This window comes from Genypterus blacodes, unplaced genomic scaffold (assembly GCF_046128005.1).
Source record: "Genypterus blacodes isolate CSIRO-AG114 ecotype Tasmania unplaced genomic scaffold, CSIRO-AGI_Gbla_v1 ptg000012l_1, whole genome shotgun sequence".
In the NCBI taxonomy this organism is placed as follows: Eukaryota; Metazoa; Chordata; class Actinopteri; order Ophidiiformes; family Ophidiidae; genus Genypterus; species Genypterus blacodes.
The window spans coordinates 2573933-2592794 of NW_027466826.1; the positions used below are offsets into that span (position 1 = coordinate 2573933).

An 18862-nucleotide genomic window follows, 5' to 3' on the forward strand; every position below is an offset into this window, starting at 1 on the left:
ATTTCAGGATCTTTACGATGAAGACGACGAGGTCAGGAAGCCGAAGAAAGCACGGAGGAAAATGATCCGAACCACGTCGATGACCAGGGTAGGTTGCCTCCACTTCCACTATGAGAACCACACTCATTACATTACATTACGATCATTTGGCAGACGCTTTTATCCATAGCGACTTACATTACATTACCACCCTTCGCAGAGGGGGGAGCAATTAAGGGTTCGGTGCCTTGCTCAGGGGCACCTCGGCAGGGGCTCGAACCGGTGACCCTCCGGAAGCACTACCCTCTGAGCCACTGCCTCCCTCACTCGCCAATAATTGATCACGACAATAATAATAATAATAATAGCGCGTGTTTGCTGTTATGCAAGCTTTTAAGGGAAAGGACATAGTGTGTTCCATTTGTTCAGGCCATTAAGATGATGTGGACGAGCTTGTAAATGAACATCATGGGTTCATTGGAGTGATTATAATGGTCTTTACATAGAGTGGCTGTGAATGAGTAATCCAGTGGACAGTTGCTGGGAGAACTGATAAGCACAAGCCTGGCTGCCATGCTTATTTGATCACAACATATTAAGTCTTCAGCAAGATGTTCTCATTGCTTACGTGTCCTCTGCTCATTTTGTTCTCAACAGCAACCCAACTTCAAGCAGAAGTTTGTTGCCTTGCTGAAGAGGTTCAAGGTAACCGATGAGGTAAGTTGTTGAAAGAGTAAAAGCGTTTGGCTCCCATGGATCGTCCCATGGAAGCACATACTGTAGAATCAGATATTCTCTGGGTTTTGAGACACATTCATGTGAAAATAAATCAGATATGTGTTGCATATCTGCGTAAGTGACTCATTTGAACACACAGATTGGAATATCCTCACCATTCCGACTTGCCTATTATGATTTGTAATTTTTCAGCTATTTCTGCATTTATGGCATAGAAGCGATCATTGCCACACACACCCAAGTTCTCTGGGCTGTCATTTCTTTCTTAATTGAAATATGAGTAAGTAATTGTGGACCTTTTGTATTTGCTTTCTTGCATTTTACTTTAATTCAAACTTTATGTTTACTCCCTTCTCACAAATTAAGCACTCATCTGTGCATGCATACTGTTTCAGGTCCGTCTTTATCTTCTGTTTCTTCTATCTTCAGCTATCAGTTATGGGCTGTCTAAAAACAAGATGGAAAGAGTAGTAGATAAAGACGAAAGCTCTCCATTGGTCATTGGTCGGCACTCTGTTACAAAATTTATCTCTGAAACATGAAAATATTAAATTGCCCTCGTGGCAGGAGACTAGAATCACAGTATTGACTGCCTGGGCAGTAGACTGCTACATCACTGCAAATGTTTTCCTGACAGGAGGAGAATTGCCTGTAAAGAAATCAACGCTCCAACAAGCATCATTATGGTGCTAGGCTGCATTACCTCGGCGCTCATGGATGGATGATTCATGCTTCGCCATTAGCAGCAATCTGCATGCTGAATCTATTACCAGCATTATTCTCCACCACTTAATCTAGTGATAAATGCAGGCTTACGTCCTCGTCCCCATTTCAGGGTTGTGGTTTTTTTTTTAAGGCCTCATGAATATCTACATAATCGGGATGTAGGTCATTTATCTGCAATAACCCTAGATGTACCCTTATAATGGTAATAATTTCTGTTCATTTGTAAGACTAATTGAGATCTATATTTTACTAATCTGTGGGATGTTATTTGCTTCAAGAATGGCCCATAGATAAGGCTGTGTAAAGTCTGTACAGCAGGGATGAGGAACCTCCGGCCCGCGAGACCATTTGGTCCGGTCTGCGAGACAATTTTGGCTCTGTCGATGACAGCATTTAGATAATTATACTGTGATCATAATCCCCCCGTCAGACCGGCAGATCGCAGCGCAACAGTTTTGTGTTAAATCACAGCGCAGATTTTGAAGCGCGATAGGTTAAAGGTCCTCCACCCCTGCTTTACAGGCACTGTTTTCAGACCAAATCAGGATTTGCGACACCTTTTCAGGTATCTGTTTGCTTTGTATTCAATTCAGATAGTCTGGGCCAAGAGACCTGTTTGAGAGGTTTAACCTACTGGTGTTACAAGAGCCTCTAGGCCATCTGAGATGTGCTTGGCTGGAAAGGCTCAGCAAGCTCCAGGTGGCCTGATGATCTTTTATCACATTCCCCTTCTCTAATCCGCTCCTTGCGGCTGGGCAGCGCACAGGGCTACAGCTCTATAAATACATGGCCAGGAGGAGGAGAGGGGACAGACTGTGTTTATCTGCTCCCTGCCAGCTCCTGCACTTATGGAGTGGCATTAATCATCTGATTAGTCCAGAAGCCCTGCCTGTGTGCAGGTCCCATGATATACATCCCCACTGTGCAGCTGGCAGATGAAGGCTCAGCACCTCGGCTATCCCCTAGAAGTCACTTACCTTCTAATTGGCATGCTTAAGACCAAGGCAAAGATATATTTATAGCTTAGATTTGCTAATTTTACAGTGTTCAAATGAGTGTCATTCATTCTGTAAGCACTATTAACACTACTGCAGAAGTGATTAGCTACATACAGTACACAGCCACATTTGTTGCCACACAGTAACACTGGTCATCATTGCAAATCCCTCATGACAGGGCGCCGATGTTTTTCTGTTTTGATGACGTGTCTGTCTGAATGTGCTGCAGGTCCTGGACTCAGACCCAGTAGACCAGACCCAGGAGGTGGAGGAGGATCTGGACTTACTCTATGACAGTCTGGAGGTGTACAACCAGAGTGACAGTGGGCCCGAGATGGAGGACAACGAGAGTGTCTTGAGCACACCCAAACCCAAACTCAAGTATGTGTGTGTGGAACCTCACAGGAAGAGTAGATGGCATAGCATGTGACTGAATGCCTAATTTTTTTTTATATGAAATTATATTACCTGATTTCTTTTTGCAGGCCGTTTTTTGAAGGGATGTCTCACTCAAGTTCCCAGACGGAGATTGGGAGCATACACAGCCAGAAAAGCCAGCACAGAGAGCTGTCGTGTCCCGTAAGTCGATCGCTTTGCATGCTATCAACCCCGTCCCTCTGATGCCATTTAGTCGCTGTGTTTACCCACAAAGTTCTGCTGCATACATGCTTGTCTGTATACAGTGTTACGTAAAAAATAACTGCCCGGGATTCCCAAGGTAACGCTAGGACCGGGCTACTATAGGCGAGGCATTCCGAGCACGAGCGCAATGCGATCCCAAAGCGCCGCCGTCGTGCCAGCCACCCGCCTGTGTGGAATGGGGGGGTGGGGGGTTGGGAGGTGGCAGCCGTCCAGTATTTATAGGGACTGCCACTAGCTGACCCCTCTTTCACCATCCAGCACACACAAATATGCTCCCAGACCCAGGGAGAAGATTGGATGGAGCAATTGTTAAATTCCTCGTCAGAGATTTATGATCTATTGGAAAGAACAAGGGCAGTGGAAGAGAGACATGTTGAGTTTGATGGCGAGAGGGGGGGCGGGGGAGCTCTGTTTATAAATATCTGGGAATCCATTTTAGCTTGTAATAAAAGCACAGAGAGCATTAGAGGTGGCTATAGCTCTCCATTTCGCTCAATAAATGTCTCCGGCTGAACTTCATAAACGTGCCTCTCGGGCAAAAATGGAAAGTCTTTGATCTAATATTGAAATGAATTAAAGTAAATGTTAGACGGAGCACTTACACAGTTTTATTGTGCGTCGCTTGTTCCTGCTGGGTTTATGTGCACTTCTTCGCCGAAGTGAAACTGGCACACTGACGCCGAGTGAGCGAGCAGCGTGGGCCTCCCCCCCAACCTGAGCCGTCACTGCACCCCGAAACTGATCAATCAGACGAGCATCGCACGCCTGTTTAGACCTGTAAGAGTTTGTCATTAACATTCACTGCAATGTGTGTGGTTTTACCCTACAGACTGGAGACTTTCTATCCGTGGACAGATGTAAAGTGCAAGGAGCCCGGTATCAGGATGATGGCATCACAGACACAACAGTCGGGGTATGTTATTTCTTCAACAGCAGTATTTTTTACTTTTTTCCCTCCCTTTTTTTCCACTAAATTGCCTTGAGCATCAACCTTTCCGACCTTTCTTTTCCACCCTTGGCTTCGAATGCCCTGTCCTCCCATAAGTCGTAGTTGTTTGCTCTAAAAACAAAAAATAAAAAAGCAGAAAGGAGGGAGAAGCACGCAAGGTCAGGCGAATCCAAAACAGCGCGGTCATCTATTATTGATCAGTATGCCGGACAAGGCAGATGCGCGCTGAATAGATCTTGACTGATGAGGATGAAAAGAGCGGTGTTTGTGTTTGTTGTTGTCTCTGCGCTGCCGGGTCAGTCTAACCTTGCCCCCCGCGCCTGCTGAGCGCCACACCGCCGGCTCGGACAAAGCTCTGCACTAACCCGCTTCAAACTGAATTTCTGAGCTCTGTCGTGTTTCCACAGCCACCCTCCAACAGACCACCAAGCCAGCATCTGTCTAACTACTTCCTTGCCTCATCTCTTTCAACACAGATAAAATACAAAATATTCAAAAAGCTGAGGAGGTCGTAGTTAAATAGTCATGGACACAGCCGTCTTACTTCCCCTGTGCATCCCACCCACCCCCTTTTTAGGAGCCGGAGGCTGATGACACCTCGCCAGGGCAGGGGGAGGTGAACACCAGCTGGGACGTCAACACTGAGCGACTGACCAGCACTGTTGGCAAGCTTTCGAAGACAGAGTCCCAAAACCACATGTCCCCCAGGTACATCTGGAAATACTCTTCATGCAGGAATCTCTTCTAAACACACAGAATAGTGTGTGTTTTTGTATTTGATGATTAACTCCTATACTGGAATAGGTTTTGGAGATATTATGGAATGCGTCTTTAGGCTCTTTGCTCTGGCTAATAATTCTTTGCTGTCAATGTCTTCCTCAGTAAAGTGGAGAACCGGCTGCAACGGCGTCCTCGCAGCACCTCCATGAAGGACAGACAGAACTCCAAGGCTCAGAGCGACAGGACCAGCAGCATGGAGAGCGAGTGCTCCCCAGACTCACGGCTCATAGCACAGGTACGGACGGCCCGTGAACCACTCGTGCGTTACGTCAAGTTGCGGACGGGTCCTTAGGTCGTTAATGTGGAAAAGTGGAAATACGTTGGCCTGTGTCATTCTCACACTGTCCTGCTCTTGATTTGTCCCTAAAGGTTCCCAGGAAGTCTGTGTATGACCAGCTGAACCAGATCCTCATCTCTGATGAACGCCTTCCAGAGAGCATCATTCTCATTAACACCATGGAGTGGCAAGGACAGGTGTGTATCTGCATGTCCTTAAAAGGTCTTAGAATGTTTAGTGACTTGTGTTACATTGGCTCTTCTCCGCAAATGCTCTATGTAAAGCTGCCTTTTTTTAAAATAAAATAGCTTGAATATTGTTATTTGATATCTGTCTGGTGTCTCCTTATGACATGATGGCAGTAGAATAGAAATTCCAAAAACTGTACTCTGTGTGCAACTCGTCCCCGTATCTTGGTGTGTGTCCATAACCTCATTGCGTCCTTCTCATTCGTGTCTCTACAGTATGTAGCCGAGTTGCTCCATGAACAGGGCCAGCCCATAGTGTCCACCTGCTCTCCTGCTGATGTCCAGGCTGCCTTCAACACAATCGTTACTCGCATCCAGAGATTGTGAGTCACACATCTGCGTACATGACCGCGGCCACATGACACAAGCCATCAAAAGAAAATTGGACTTCTCTCCAAATTATTCAACTTTTATGTTTATGATGGCTTTCTGCCAGTGGATTCCTGGACACGCAACACTCTTTCTGTCTGTGAAGACATTCTCTTGGCCTATGCCTATTTCCCATGAAAGGCTTGAAGTTCTGCTTTCCGTCTATCTGTCCCACGGGAAGTCTTGTCGGTGCACGAAAACTCTGCTTTACCTCATCTGTTAAACCTGTTTTCTCTCTATTTCAGCTGATCATCAAATTTTCTCTCTCTTTACACACCTGCTCTACACTCGGCCTGTTTATTCCAGCTGGGGCCACACACACCTCTGATGTTATCTTACTCAATCATGTTCCTTTATTATTATCCCTGAGAGCAAACCCTTTTATATTAACTTCAAGTTGACACTACAGTCTTGCGTAATAAACCTTTTTAATCTGCTGTATCTATAGTATTTAGCAATAAATGTCAATTCTTAAGTCTTCAGTTACCATTAACTGATTGCAAGTCATTTCAGCAACAAAGTGCTCTCATATTTGTCATTCTAATTGTAATTCAAAAACTTATTTGATACAATCCTGAATACAATTAATTTGTTTTATTCCATATCTCCTTATTTCAATCATTCCAGCTGTAACTGCAATGCACAGACACCACCAACGATGAAGGTGGCAGTGGCGGGTGACCAGAGCTATCTCAGCACCATCCTGAGGTTCTTTGTGGAGCAGCTGGCCAATAAGACGCCCGACTGGCTCAGTTACATTCGCTTCTTGGTCATTCCTATAGGTAAATCAACCAGGATTAGTGCATACATTGTCGGGAATACCAGATTAGTTTGCCTTATTTGTAATTATTGTTTTATATAAAAACTCTCTGCTCCTACACACAGGTTCTCATCCCCTGGCCAAGTACGTGGCGTCGTTCGACAGCAGGTTCAACAACATCTTTATGGACACTGCATGGAGGGATCTGTTCTGCCGGACGGAACGGCCCATCACAGGTAGGACTGAACTTGCGGTCTGCAGTGATGCAAAGCTCTGGTGTCTGGCTGCAAGGCAAGTCGGCCTGTCTAATGGTCAGCCAACCCGAAAGGGAAAGAAATGGGGTCAGGGCACGGGTCAGAGGGTAATGGATGGAAGGACCAGATTTGGTCCCGTCGTAGGCAACAGCTGCTGCCCCTCCGAAGGGCTCTGCATCATGGCCACTGCTCCTACTTTCTGTAAACCATCTGAAGCCGCTAAAGGAAGGACCCATCTAGACTCTCAGGCTCCAGGCTGCCAGAAAACTGAATCAGAAACTTGGCACGGGCTTGTGTGAAAGAGATCTTAATCTCATCACATTGAACAGAAAAGATAAAAGACGTGCATTATCCCGAGATCACATCACGTCCTCCTTTTTTCCAAGTATCATTTGTGGTTTGAGCTTATTTCACGCAACCTATTTTATCACTGTTTGCCAGCAGTGAAATAAATGCTAGAATAATGGCTGGATACATGAAATGGCTTAATGGAAGTGGCAGAAAATGAGATGTTTGCATTTATAATTGCTTCATCTTGTGGCTATTTTTATGTTTTAATTAATTTTTCACACTCTCACAGTACTCAGTTTCTCACAGTGGTGTCGCACACATCACATCTCCTCAATTCTAACTGCTCACACACAAACAATTCTAATATTCATCCAGCTTTACTTATGAATTTACCTCATAGATATGTACAGTACTGTGTATCCCGCATGGAGCGACAGCCCTGGATAGATTGAATCATCAAACAGGAAATTCACAAGAATATTAATAATTGCACTATATATCCTTCTATATCAATTGCTAGTTGGTTATTTCCCTGACATTACCTGTCAATACTGAGTCACATTTGAACACCAATCAATTCCACAGGCCTACAATGTGACCCACAGGCCTCGTGTTTGACGCACAGCTCATCTTGTGTGTGTGTCGAGTCGTTGACCTGTGACGTCCTATGTGACATTTTAGACCAAATGCCCCCAGCGCCCTAGCTCAGTGGAAATCGCATCAATTGTCATGGGCCAACACTGCACAGAAAGAGGGGCTGTGACTTATCACCGTGCGTCTGTGTCCAGCAGATAACATAGATGTAGCAGGACGAGTGGTTCAGTATCTGGCCGGTGCCAACGTGTCCCACCAGTTCCCCATCTCAGAAGCCATGCTCACCTACAAGCAGAAGAGGTAAAGTAACGCACCTTTTTGAGCTCAAGCGTCCTTATACAGTATGTTTCATGTATGGGATCATATATGTACGCATGTATATTGTTGTATGTTGGGATGATGTCTAACTTTGCTGTACTGATAATGTTTATGTCTTTATTTCTCTTAAAAATGTCTTGCAATACAAAAAAACATGGCTACAGCTGCTCAGTCCATCTCCAAGACTTGATCACTGTATCAAGGGAACATCAGTGAAATCACATAAGGGAAACATCCAAACGCATTTATGCATGAGGCGAAAGCCACACACACACGGACAGGCATCGAGAAACACACACACTCGCAGGTCGTTGCGATGTGTGAAGATGCACGTTCCAGTTAGTTCATTTCCTCCGCGACATCTGTTCATGCTCACGTACGGCCGCAGCAGCACAAGCAGGTCCAGCAGGCCGCTTCAGGTTCACAGTGTAATAAGCGTTCACAGCGTTTAAGAGTGTAAGCTTCAGTTTTGTGTAAGTGAAACACCGACACCAGCCTCCCCGTCGACTCGATCCAGTCACACGTAAAAAACACAGACGCACAGACGCGGTACTCCAGTTTTCACCAGCCTGTTGCATTTGTGTGTGTGTTTTGTTTGTTTTCACTGAGGTTTGGGCCAAAGCCTTTTCGCCGTGTAAAGAGCGGATTCCTCGTGGTTAGAAAGTTACTAAATACGACACACACACTTTTAACACTGTTGCATTCCTTCTCCCCCCCTTTCCCTTTGGTTTGCATTCAAGGAAAAGAAGTTTGTATTTTGATTTTTACATCAGGTATTCAATTCCAATTCAACTGCTCTCCCTTTTTCCTCGCCTCCATTTGGTTTGAGCTCCTTGCTGTGTCTAACATTTCCCTTTTCACACTCGATACTCACTGTAACTTCACTCTGCACTGTCCTGAATCGTGTCTTTGGTTTGGTGTGACTTTGATTCTTGTGTTGTTGCCGTGAAGATATGCCTAACAACCTTTAAACAAACCCTGTATATTCACTCTCGCACTGTGAGAGGTTTTCTGGCTCGTCCGAAGGTCATTACTTGGTTTTTAGACAAAATTGCGAACGAACGACTGAGATCTTTATAGCTGATGTAGGACGACTTGAAGATTAAAGGCTTTAAGGTGTGAATACATTATGTCTTAACGGTGCTTTGTAGATTACTGAAACGGAGCACCACCGCACCCAGGCGAAGGGGATATTTCAAATTCAAGCTAAATGAATTGGACCTGTCAAATATGTTCTATTCTACATTTGACAATTTCTACAGTCAAATATTAACAAGAATCATTTTGGTTGCAGTCAACTGTACTTTTCTTCTTGGCAAAGAAATCGGGTCTGTCGCAAGTACGTGTTGTTTCGGTGAACATGATTGTAGTGAAACAGCAGATTCCAAACTGTGGTATGTGCGCCACTGCAGGGACTTGAGGCGCCCTCTGGTGGACATGTGTACACAGTTTTGTAAAAAGATTTCATCAGTGGAAATTATCTTATTGTGGCAAATGGGGTTTATATAGAAAAAGTTAATTTCAGCACAGCACATAAATTAACTTTTTCTGTTATTTTTCTTTGAGTTGATGGCTTGTCGATAAGGTGGCACTTTAAAAAAAATAAATAAATCTTAACAACCACTCAAGTCGTTTCAATCTTGAACCCCTCAGATAGCAGGAACACAACCGTCATTAGAGCCTGTAGTTGTATTGAAGAGATGACAGCCGGCCGAGCCCTCCGCTTGCTCCACACTTAAGAGTAGAGACAAGTTTGCTCTGCGACGGCTAAACAGAACATAAAGAAGCCACTTTGGCTACAAGTGGGCCCAAACGATCACTGTCAGTCTCTTCTATAGACATAATACAGCTCTCTTATCTCAGCCCAGATCTTAAAGAAACACCATTCAGATGCAAAACGAAGGAATATCACTTTAGGATGGAATACAACAGTTTAGATATCAAATGTATTTAAAAACTCAACGTGGCCGTCCTCAAGGAACACGCAGTAGTAAAATAAAAAGATTTAAAAAAAGAAGTCCAGATGATTCGGTCCATTTAAATGCTTTAAGGGCAGCTGGAAGAGTGAAAATCTAAAAGTCATTTAGAGTTAAAATCATTAGCAGCGCTGTTTGAGTTTGGTTGACATTGATGATGTCTCCGTGTTATTTGGGTTGTGAGGAGCGGTCCTTCCATCCATCTCATTGTAATGTAACCCCCCCAAAATAACCACATTCCACCAAGCCAGTCATGCACCATTTCAGCTGTGGATGGGACATGGCGTAGGCCATCCCTCAGGGGGCCATTGAGTGTTCATTTGCACCTCTGGGTGTTCAACATGTTTCCAAACACACTAATGGCTCAAACTCACATCCGCCTTACTTTCTCTGCTTACAGCCCCGACGAGGACTCCTGTCAGAAATTTGTGCCATTTATTGGGGTAAGATTGTTTTTATCACACAAAGATTTACAAATTCATTGCTTCATTCGCTTTGTAATTTAGTTTGACACAAAGGTTTGTTTGTTTTGTTCAAATTCTTGCAGGTTGTGAAGGTTGGGATTGTGGAGCAAAGCCTCTCAACTTCAGGTGAGGCGTTCTGTCAGGTTCCTGTCCTCAGAAACTGTACACTAGAACTTTTCACCAACTAATACACTGAGACAAAAGGACACACACACCCCTGGTCATGACGTACAGAGACAGAAACACAAGTCATTATTGGAAACAGATAGTATGAGAGGAGAGAGAGTGACGCACGTATTCTGCCGTTATTAAATCCGCCTGATTATGGGCAGGATTGACGTATTTTTACACGGAAGCTCTGGGATTGAGATGAGTTTTGTCCTTCATTTTGCAGTGGACTCCGATGATGCAATGGGGGGCAACGTCGGCATCCTGTCCTCCCCGACACCCCAATCGGCTGGTCCGTATGGGAAGGAGATCGGCAGCACCCCCCCACAGTCTCCTTCCGTCTCTACCGCCCTGTCTGGAGCTGGGTAAGACAAGACTCACACACGCTTAACCTCGTTTAACATAAATGATAGATGATGGACAAAGACAAAACATCCCTTCCAGTTCCTCTGTAGCACTGACACTGGCTTTTTCTGTTGCAGTTCTCCGTGTTCGGGCAGCGAGGTGATGGGGCTGCAGGTTGACTACTGGACGTGGCAAGGGCCCGAGAAGAAGAAGGAAGGGGAGAAGAGAGACGTTGGACTGAAGAACACGCTGAAGAGTAACTTCCGCTCACTGCAAGTCAGCCGCTTACCCTGTGGCGGAGAACTCACCCCTCCGCCCAGCATGGCCATGACTGTGGTCACCAAGGAGAAGAACAAGAAAGGTGCACTTTATATTCAATCAAAAAGGTTTAGTTATAAGCATGATATATATATTTTATGTATTCCGGTGCACATGATGTTGCATATTTTTCATTGCTCTTTAGATGCTCATAGCCCCCCAAAAATACAAATTGCTCATATATAGAAGAGGTCTGCCTGGAAGACGTGATTTGTAATCCTAAAGAGCCAAGTGCAGACCCAAGGGTGTGAGAAAATGTGTTTTTCATGACTTATTTCTCTCTCTGTTGCCCTGCACAGTGATATTTCTCAGCAAGAAGCCCAAGGAGAAGGAGCTGGACTCTAAGAGCCAAGTGATCGATGGAATCAGCCGGCTGATCTGCACAGCCAAGCATCAGCACACCATGCTGAGAGGTAAAACCAGGCTCACACATGCAAGTTGTACTGCCACCTAGTGTCAGTCAGTATTACACCTGAACAGTGTTGTGAACATAGAGTGGTCCACTCCGTAACCCTCTGCAGCTTAAAGTAGCTGTAGGTTTACATTGAACTGAATTAGGCTTTCATGTAACGCAATACAATACATACATGTAAAACAATTACATTGAATGAAAATTGGAGAAAAAATTGATTCCCAGAAAGTTTTCATTTGCTAATTCTTCCACATTTTGATTGTCAAGTCCTTTACACTTGCTAGGTTCACAACATACAAGGCCTCTTAACTCTTTGTGAGGCCTCATTTGTTGTTTCAAGGCGTGGAAGAGTGACAGACAGACCCACAATCTGTCCTCTCTGGTGGAACCACTCTCACCAGCTCTTTAGAGAGAGTGAAATGAAAGCAGTGAACAACAGAGTGAAAAGTAAAATTGCAAAAACAGACTGCAGAGGATTGATAACGTTTATTTGTTTTTGCATTTTTGCTGTGTTTGTTGACTGTTGGTGAATTTAACCGTCCTCCTCTCCCGTCCTCAGTCACCATTGATGGAGTGGAGTGGAACGATGTCAAGTTTTTCCAGCTCGCTGCCCAGTGGCCAACACACGTCAAGCACTTCCCGGTGGGAATCTTTGGTTACACTAAACCCGTGTGACCCCGGACGCCATCCACGTATCGCCACCAGACTCTCCCTGCACTTGTCTCACCAAGAGGTGAAGGACAGAGAATTTGAGGAAAAGCCAAACGGCCCCTGGCAGTAATAGTTTTCCTGTGGAAATCTTACTGACTCATAATCACGTGTTCAATACACAAACTTCATGTTGTCAATTTGATGTTTTTGATGTTGATGTTATTAGGTGTTGTTGTTTTTTACACACTACGAAAAAGAACAAGTACTATTTTGTAAGATTTGTGCTAACGCCTCAGAAGTATTTTGAGGCTTTTTGACAATTTGCCACATTTCGATAATGGCAGCTGTGTTTGCACTTTGTTTTTGTTAACATTATTTCTGTGAAATCCTACATTTATTGTTACTCTATAGACAATGGAAGAGTGTGATGGTGACGTGCAGTGGCGTGTGTGAGATCGTTTGAGACCGTGTTTGTGTTCGTTATTGAAAGATGGAATATTGCTGTGAATCCCGACGGAATCCTTTTTCTTCTCAGTGCTCCAGTTTTCGTACTTGTCCCTTTATTTCCTTTAAAAAAAAGTTTAATTTTTATAGCTAGGAACGTCACGTTCGTTCTAACTTGTTGCTTTGAAGCACACCGTGTATCTAAAGCAAAGCAAAAACAACTCAAGCAAGGTATTGTGGATGGTAGCTATTATGTATGGAGCTATGACACGTTGGTGAGGCGTTCATGGAATCAATCCTTTATTGTTAGTGCTGAACTCTTTGTATTGGTGTCAGACTACTTTCAGGTTGGAGGTCTGTACAGTAAGAACCACTTAGCAGCAGGGTAACCTGACACACAAAACGACTCCAGCAGCTCTATGCCAAATGTAAGGAACCCTTTAGTCGTGACTGCAATCTGTCTTAAATGTTTCAAGGTCCTGATTTGTGTTTCACAAAGCTTTCCACCCGTAATGTCATTTGGCCTTTTAATTGGAGGTTTTAACACCATTATGTGTGTTTTAAGTGGCCACCCACTCAGTGTACTAACTAGCCAACCAGAGATACAATAGATCTGCAGTAACTTAGATAATACTGGATCGTGTCAGGTGTGCGGTGATGTGCCAAAGTTTGTTTTACAGTTTACCCCACAGTATGCTAAACTGGCTCAACCATGTATATAAATGTACCTGTGGTCCCTGTGGAGATCAGTATATAGAGTACTGAGTTAGTATGGAAAAAAACAAAAAAAGATTTGTGGTGAAAATATAAAATTTATGTACAAATGCTCCACATTAGGGCAAACACATTTACAGTAGGTGTGTGCATTGTTAACAAGCAATTGCCATTGTGTCCTTTGTTACAGCTTCACTGTGGCTGGGGCCTGCACGCAGCTCACTAACCGTAACTCTGCTCCAGTAGGTTTGTCCTTCAGTATTGTGGACGCTTTACTTTGGGTAGTCGACCGGTGAATCGGTCCGACTTGAAACAGACTTTTTGACAGTCGCGTCGCGCCCGATGCAAGTATTGGAAGTTTCAATGCGGAATGAAAGTGTGTGGAGATGTCCTAGGTGTCCAAGTCACTGCCTGTGTGTGTGAGTGTGTGTGTGTCTGTGATACATGTTCGATGGTACTCCCTGAATAGTATTAGATTAAACCTTTGCAATAGAAAACCTTTGGATGAAGGGCCCTCTATGAGTTTGCTGTTGCTTTTTATAAAGTGAAGACTTATGAGCTTTGATAGGCTTTTATAGTATTGTACTGTATATAAATATACAAGATGTACTATTGTGAATCACCCGACCCCTCTACTAAATCGAAAGCACAAACGGCTTACCTTTATTTCTCAATGTAAATGCCAAATATATTCCCATAGCTCATAGCTATGAGGTCGGACGTATACATCATTATTAGGTATGTCATTTCACATACATCGCCCTCACTTTGTATTGCACTTTCATATGGTTTTGCAGACCGTTTATCTCCATTTGGGACATACTTTGGATTTGAGGTGAAGTTTTAGGCTGTCTTTAAAATGTAAACCACTACCTATAGTCATTAGAAGATCGTATTTTAAAGTTTTCTATTGGGAGTGTTAATGGGATTCAGCACCATCGTGGCTGTCTGTTACTTTTTCTCTCTCGCCACTTTCTGAAGCTCCCACCATACGTGTCCGCCTAGGACTATACTGTCAACTCGCCTTTTTTTTTTGTTTTCATTTCTTTTATTTGGATGTGACCGCGATCTATTTTATGCCGGGACATGAATATGGCCCCTGTGAAGTGTTATCCCCCCCCCCCGGGGCAGAGATTGAGGAATTTGTTGTGATTTCTTTTGCCTTCTAGAATACCAAACAGGCATCATGACGTGTATTTTAAATGTATTTGACCTCGAGAGTTTTTGGCCCTAAATCTAGAGGTAGCATGGGGGCGTTTAAACAGGACTGGATCAATGAGCAGGCACGCACACGTTACGTCATTTGCTTCAGTCTAAAAAGGAGTATTGCAAAAAAAAAGTACGTTGTCATTGACGTGCAAACTAAAGGGTCATAACACGCCGTCTCATTGATCCTGTTTCTTGAAACGCCACCCAGTGTCTTTGCACAAACCCTATTTTAAATGACATGACAGTATTTTTAAATTTACCACTAAAAATATGGGTTAATCTGCATGTTTTACTATAGATGTAAATATGTTTTGGATTTTTATATGGTTTTGTTTCTTTCCATGCTCTCGCAAGCAGTTGTGTTAAATAAATTTTTAATCTTCTGTAAAAACACTATGTTTTCACTCTGTTTAATGATGCTTTATTGAACGAGAAATGATGTAACAAAGCTTTTTCAGTCCCAACATATATACGTCCATATGTCCACACTCATGTCGTCTGTGTTATGTAGCTGAGATGGAGGGCAGGTTGACGTAACTCTTCATGGGTGGGAGCGGTTTGATCTTGCGTCCCGCCCAGCCGCCCTTCCTCTTCCACAAGCCGCTTGAAGGCCGAATCCCGAGCCAGCGGTTGCGCCCGGCTTTGCCAATGACCCGTTTATTGTGGTCGATGTTGGACACGCGACCCACCGTCACCACACAGGTCTCCAGCACCTGTGTGTGTGAATGAGTGTGTTAAAAAACAATCTTTCATTAAGAGAGGAAAGGAGGAGAAGATTACAATCCAGATTGGCTCACCTGCACCTGCTGCTTTGAAGGAAGCTGAACGATCGCTGTTCCGTTGACTTTACGGAGCAACACGCCACTTGTGCCTGAAAACACAAGAACCACAATACAGAAATTAATTTTGAGATTCGAAATAATCATGTTTGACAGCAGCTGTTGTTCCATCTGAAATATGATAATCAGTTAAGATGAGAGCTGAAAAGATCCATGACTAGAAATTGGGTTGACAAATATTAATCCAATAAAGATAACTGCATCAACCACTCAAATAATGGTTCCTTCATTGACAGATTTACAGGATGACGTGATGTTACTGTAATGACCCCCAAGAGGCCTCCGTATACAAACACAAAATTCCTCTGAAGATGAACAAATGATATACCTGCAGCACGGATGTACTCGGCTCCCTTCCCTGGTTGTATTTCCAGATTGTTCACCAACGTCCCAATAGAAAGCGCTCCCAGCGGATATGCGTCACCTTCGTTGGCTGCAACTGGAGATTTAAAAAAATAAAATGAGTTTGAAAAAAACAAACAACACTATTGCAACATGAAATGAATCTTCGCTCCCTGAAGAGATGCCACACCTGCCATGCGCCCAATAACTCCAGATGTTTTAATGACGTCTCCCGCCTGCATGTTCTCTGTGGCGATGATCCATCTTTTCCGTTTGCCTCCAGCTACCAAAGCGATGTCGGCAGACCTGCAGAAGAAGAGCACAACAGATTGTAACAACCTCAATTTGTGACCTTTGGATCTGAAGCAACATTGAAGAAGCCCTGGTCTCACCTGCACGGGTCGTATCGGACCTCCACAACTTTCTCATCGAACGGCCGAAGCTCTTCGTCAGACTCATAGCGCAGTCGCTGGAAGTCGATCCACCTGTACCTTTGTTTGTGACCGCCGCCGATGCCGTGTGTCCGTATTCTCCCTGTGTGAGAGATGAGCATTGTTCATCACTACTTAGCAGCCATGTTTCATTCCGGAAGTGTTCCACAAACTGCACTCGTCACCTGAGTGATCTCTGCCCCCCGTCTTTTTCATCCCGATAGGTTTGATAGTGTACTTCTCCCTCTGCTTCCACAGTGTGCGGTTCTGCTCCAGAGACGACGTAGTGAGGAATCCTCTGCACTGTCCTACTGCACCAAGGATGCTTACAGGTGGCAAACATCCCTGAGCTCCCAGTTTAGTCTGTGCAACTGCCTGTCAACACAAAACAAACAAGATACACTAGGTTACAACTTACAAATGACAAGTTAGAGTATCAGTTAATGTGCTTTGCAACATGGCAATGGCATGGCAACTATGGCAATACAACAATGTCACCAAAGTTGTTCACCTGAGAGGAGCGCAGAGCATTCTTGGACAGAGACAGAGAGCGCAGAGCCCGAGTTAGACACGCCACCGCCATCATGTCCTGAAAACACACAAAGATACAGTTGGAGGTGTTGAGTTTGCTTGATTGATAATTTATGAGCCACGTATGAAGATAAATAATCTGTCCTTCAAAGCAACACACGGCTGCTAAAGATGCCGGCGTGATTTGACCCCATAGCAGGAGATATTTTCAGCTCAAATGACATCATCTGCAGCCTAACGGGTTCCAGTTAGAGTCTTTTAAGCCATACGTGTGCGTTACAGCTGGTCATTTGGTCTATATATGTCCGGCTCAGAATTTATCATTCAACCTTTAGACACTTAAAGACTTCGCCTGCTCTGACTATAGACTGGCAGCTAGTACTTCTAAATCAAACACATTAATTAGCAGTTCACAAAATGTTATCAGATACTGATTTAACGCCATCGCTGTACCTTTGACTGAACTGTCAATGGACAAACGTGAGCTAAAGCTGCTTTAGCCTCTAGCCAACTTGGTTAGCTAACTACAGCTAAATAACCGTAACACCATTTTGTTTACTCTCAATAGCTTATCCGAGTCGTGTTTTCAATTGTCGGCGTAATGCCTCGTAATAATCAAACGGATTTACCTTTATTTCATTTCAATCCTCTTGACTGCGTCCTTCACAGTCTCCCACGTTAGCAGCGTCGCACGGAGATGACGTCACACACATAGTAATCCTTTTCTAGCTGTATTTTGTAGTTAACCATTACTAACACACACACACATACAGAGAGTACTACATATGTTAAAATGAATTATTCGTGATTCTCATGTTACATATAGTATAGTCAACTTGAATGAGCATGTGAACCAGCGTCTCTACTTTCGAATTGTCTTATTTTGTTTTGTTTTATTCTTTCGCGCCCCCTTTCATAGCTCATAAGTTTTTTGCTTAAAGCATTGAGCAAAAACGTGTTGTCCGTGACGTTCCCGGCGCCCGCGCACGCAAAACTGATGCCGGGTTTGATATAAAGTCCACCCTTATATCGTCCACCCCAGACACGCTTGTACGTGTTGTCCGTGATTTTCACCGGCAAGTGTTAAACCGGGGTTTTAGAGCGCCGGATTTAATAGCGTCCCACAGGGGGGGCGCCGGCGCGCAAAACCGGGAACCAGGATGCTACTGTTGCAGCACTAATGTGCATGTCCTTAGACATCGATTACAAAACAGGGTTCTGCCCACAACCTCCGTGTATAGAAATCAGTGGTTACTTAGCATATGCCACCAGTGAAAATGAAATATCAAATATAAACAACTTCCTTGTTGAGCACATTGGAACTCTGAACACTTCCATTTTCTTCCATTCTGTTCTGGTCCCATCCAGGGTTAGCTGGGGAGGTGGTGTGTTTTGGGTCACTTAGGGGTGATATTAGGCTCAAAGTATGTTGGAACTATTGATCTGAATAGTTATTTTGGTATTGTTTATCTCGTCTCCCTTTCAATTATGATTCTTAGGAAAACAACTGAGCCTTATCTACATTGGAATGGATGGAAAGGATTTGTCAAGTTCCTTTTTAAATCATTTATAAAAATGTGTCTTACTCTTAATACAATGATATTACTGCAATATATACATGAGTATTCTGCATTAGAATGTATTCTGCATATACATTCTATCTATTCTGCAATAGATAGAATGGATTATTATTATTATTATTATTATTATTATTATTATTATTATTATTATTATTATTATTATTATTATTATTATTATTATGACTTGTTATTATTCATACGGTGTGTCACTCTGTCTGGCCTGCAAAGTCTATAGTTTAATTCTTCTGAAATACCCACTGTTGAGTGTTTTAAAAAGAACATGTACATTTTAAATATATTTCATTGAATATTTTTGTGTTGACCAGTTATAAAATGTAGGGAGATCATGGAGATGGACTGCACAGAACTACATCGTGTGAATGTGGAAATTTAAAACCAAGTATATTTTATTGTTCAGATATTGGCCACTAGATGTCAGTAATGTTCAAATCAAATTCATTTTATCTGCATAGCCCAATAGCGCATACAATGTCTCAAAGGGCTTTACAAGCCCA

General features: G+C 43.5%; 2 protein-coding genes across 5 annotated transcripts in view; one reads left to right on the forward strand and one right to left on the reverse strand.

Moving 5' to 3' along the window:
- The window catches only part of LOC143011706 (phosphofurin acidic cluster sorting protein 2), a 41768-nt gene extending 29274 nt beyond the window's left edge, over nt 1-12494 (forward strand). The window contains exons 7-25 of one of the 4 annotated variants that reach the window (XM_076164681.1): nt 8-88; nt 637-696; nt 2671-2822; nt 2927-3020; nt 3913-3996; nt 4610-4740; nt 4915-5047; nt 5182-5286; nt 5554-5660; nt 6334-6488; nt 6592-6702; nt 7800-7905; nt 8664-8696; nt 10300-10342; nt 10447-10489; nt 10758-10896; nt 11014-11237; nt 11494-11607; nt 12166-12494. In XM_076164681.1, the coding sequence (XP_076020796.1) occupies nt 8-88; nt 637-696; nt 2671-2822; nt 2927-3020; nt 3913-3996; nt 4610-4740; nt 4915-5047; nt 5182-5286; nt 5554-5660; nt 6334-6488; nt 6592-6702; nt 7800-7905; nt 8664-8696; nt 10300-10342; nt 10447-10489; nt 10758-10896; nt 11014-11237; nt 11494-11607; nt 12166-12281 (2031 nt within the window). In that variant the 3' untranslated portion in view covers nt 12282-12494. The remainder of the gene's footprint in view (nt 1-7; nt 89-636; nt 697-2670; nt 2823-2926; nt 3021-3912; nt 3997-4609; nt 4741-4914; nt 5048-5181; nt 5287-5553; nt 5661-6333; nt 6489-6591; nt 6703-7799; nt 7906-8663; nt 8697-10299; nt 10343-10446; nt 10490-10757; nt 10897-11013; nt 11238-11493; nt 11608-12165) is intronic. The other 3 variants (XM_076164688.1, XM_076164697.1, XM_076164705.1) reach the window with 3 other exon arrangements.
- Nucleotides 12495-15090: 2596 nt separating this feature from the next.
- On the reverse strand, nt 15091-17533 carry mrpl2 (mitochondrial ribosomal protein L2). The gene is made up of 8 exons (XM_076164717.1): nt 17397-17533; nt 16748-16825; nt 16422-16611; nt 16198-16339; nt 15996-16111; nt 15792-15902; nt 15422-15495; nt 15091-15337 (listed from the first exon to the last, which is right to left on the reverse strand). The coding sequence occupies exons 2-8, from the start codon at nt 16820-16822 to the stop codon at nt 15128-15130; spliced, it is 918 nt and encodes a 305-aa protein (XP_076020832.1). The 5' UTR covers nt 16823-16825; nt 17397-17533; the 3' UTR covers nt 15091-15127.
- Between the last annotated feature and the right edge of the window lie 1329 nt (nt 17534-18862).

Coding starts and splice junctions, on each gene's coding strand:
- mrpl2 (XM_076164717.1), bottom strand. CDS start 16,822: ATGATGGCGGTGGCGTGTCTAACTCGGGCTCTGCGCTCTCTGTCTCTG. Junction 15,496..15,791: donor CGAGTACATCCGTGCTGCAG/GTATATCATTTG, acceptor TTGTGTTTTCAG/GCACAAGTGGCGTGTTGCTC. Junction 15,338..15,421: donor CTTCAAAGCAGCAGGTGCAG/GTGAGCCAATCT, acceptor TCACACACACAG/GTGCTGGAGACCTGTGTGGT.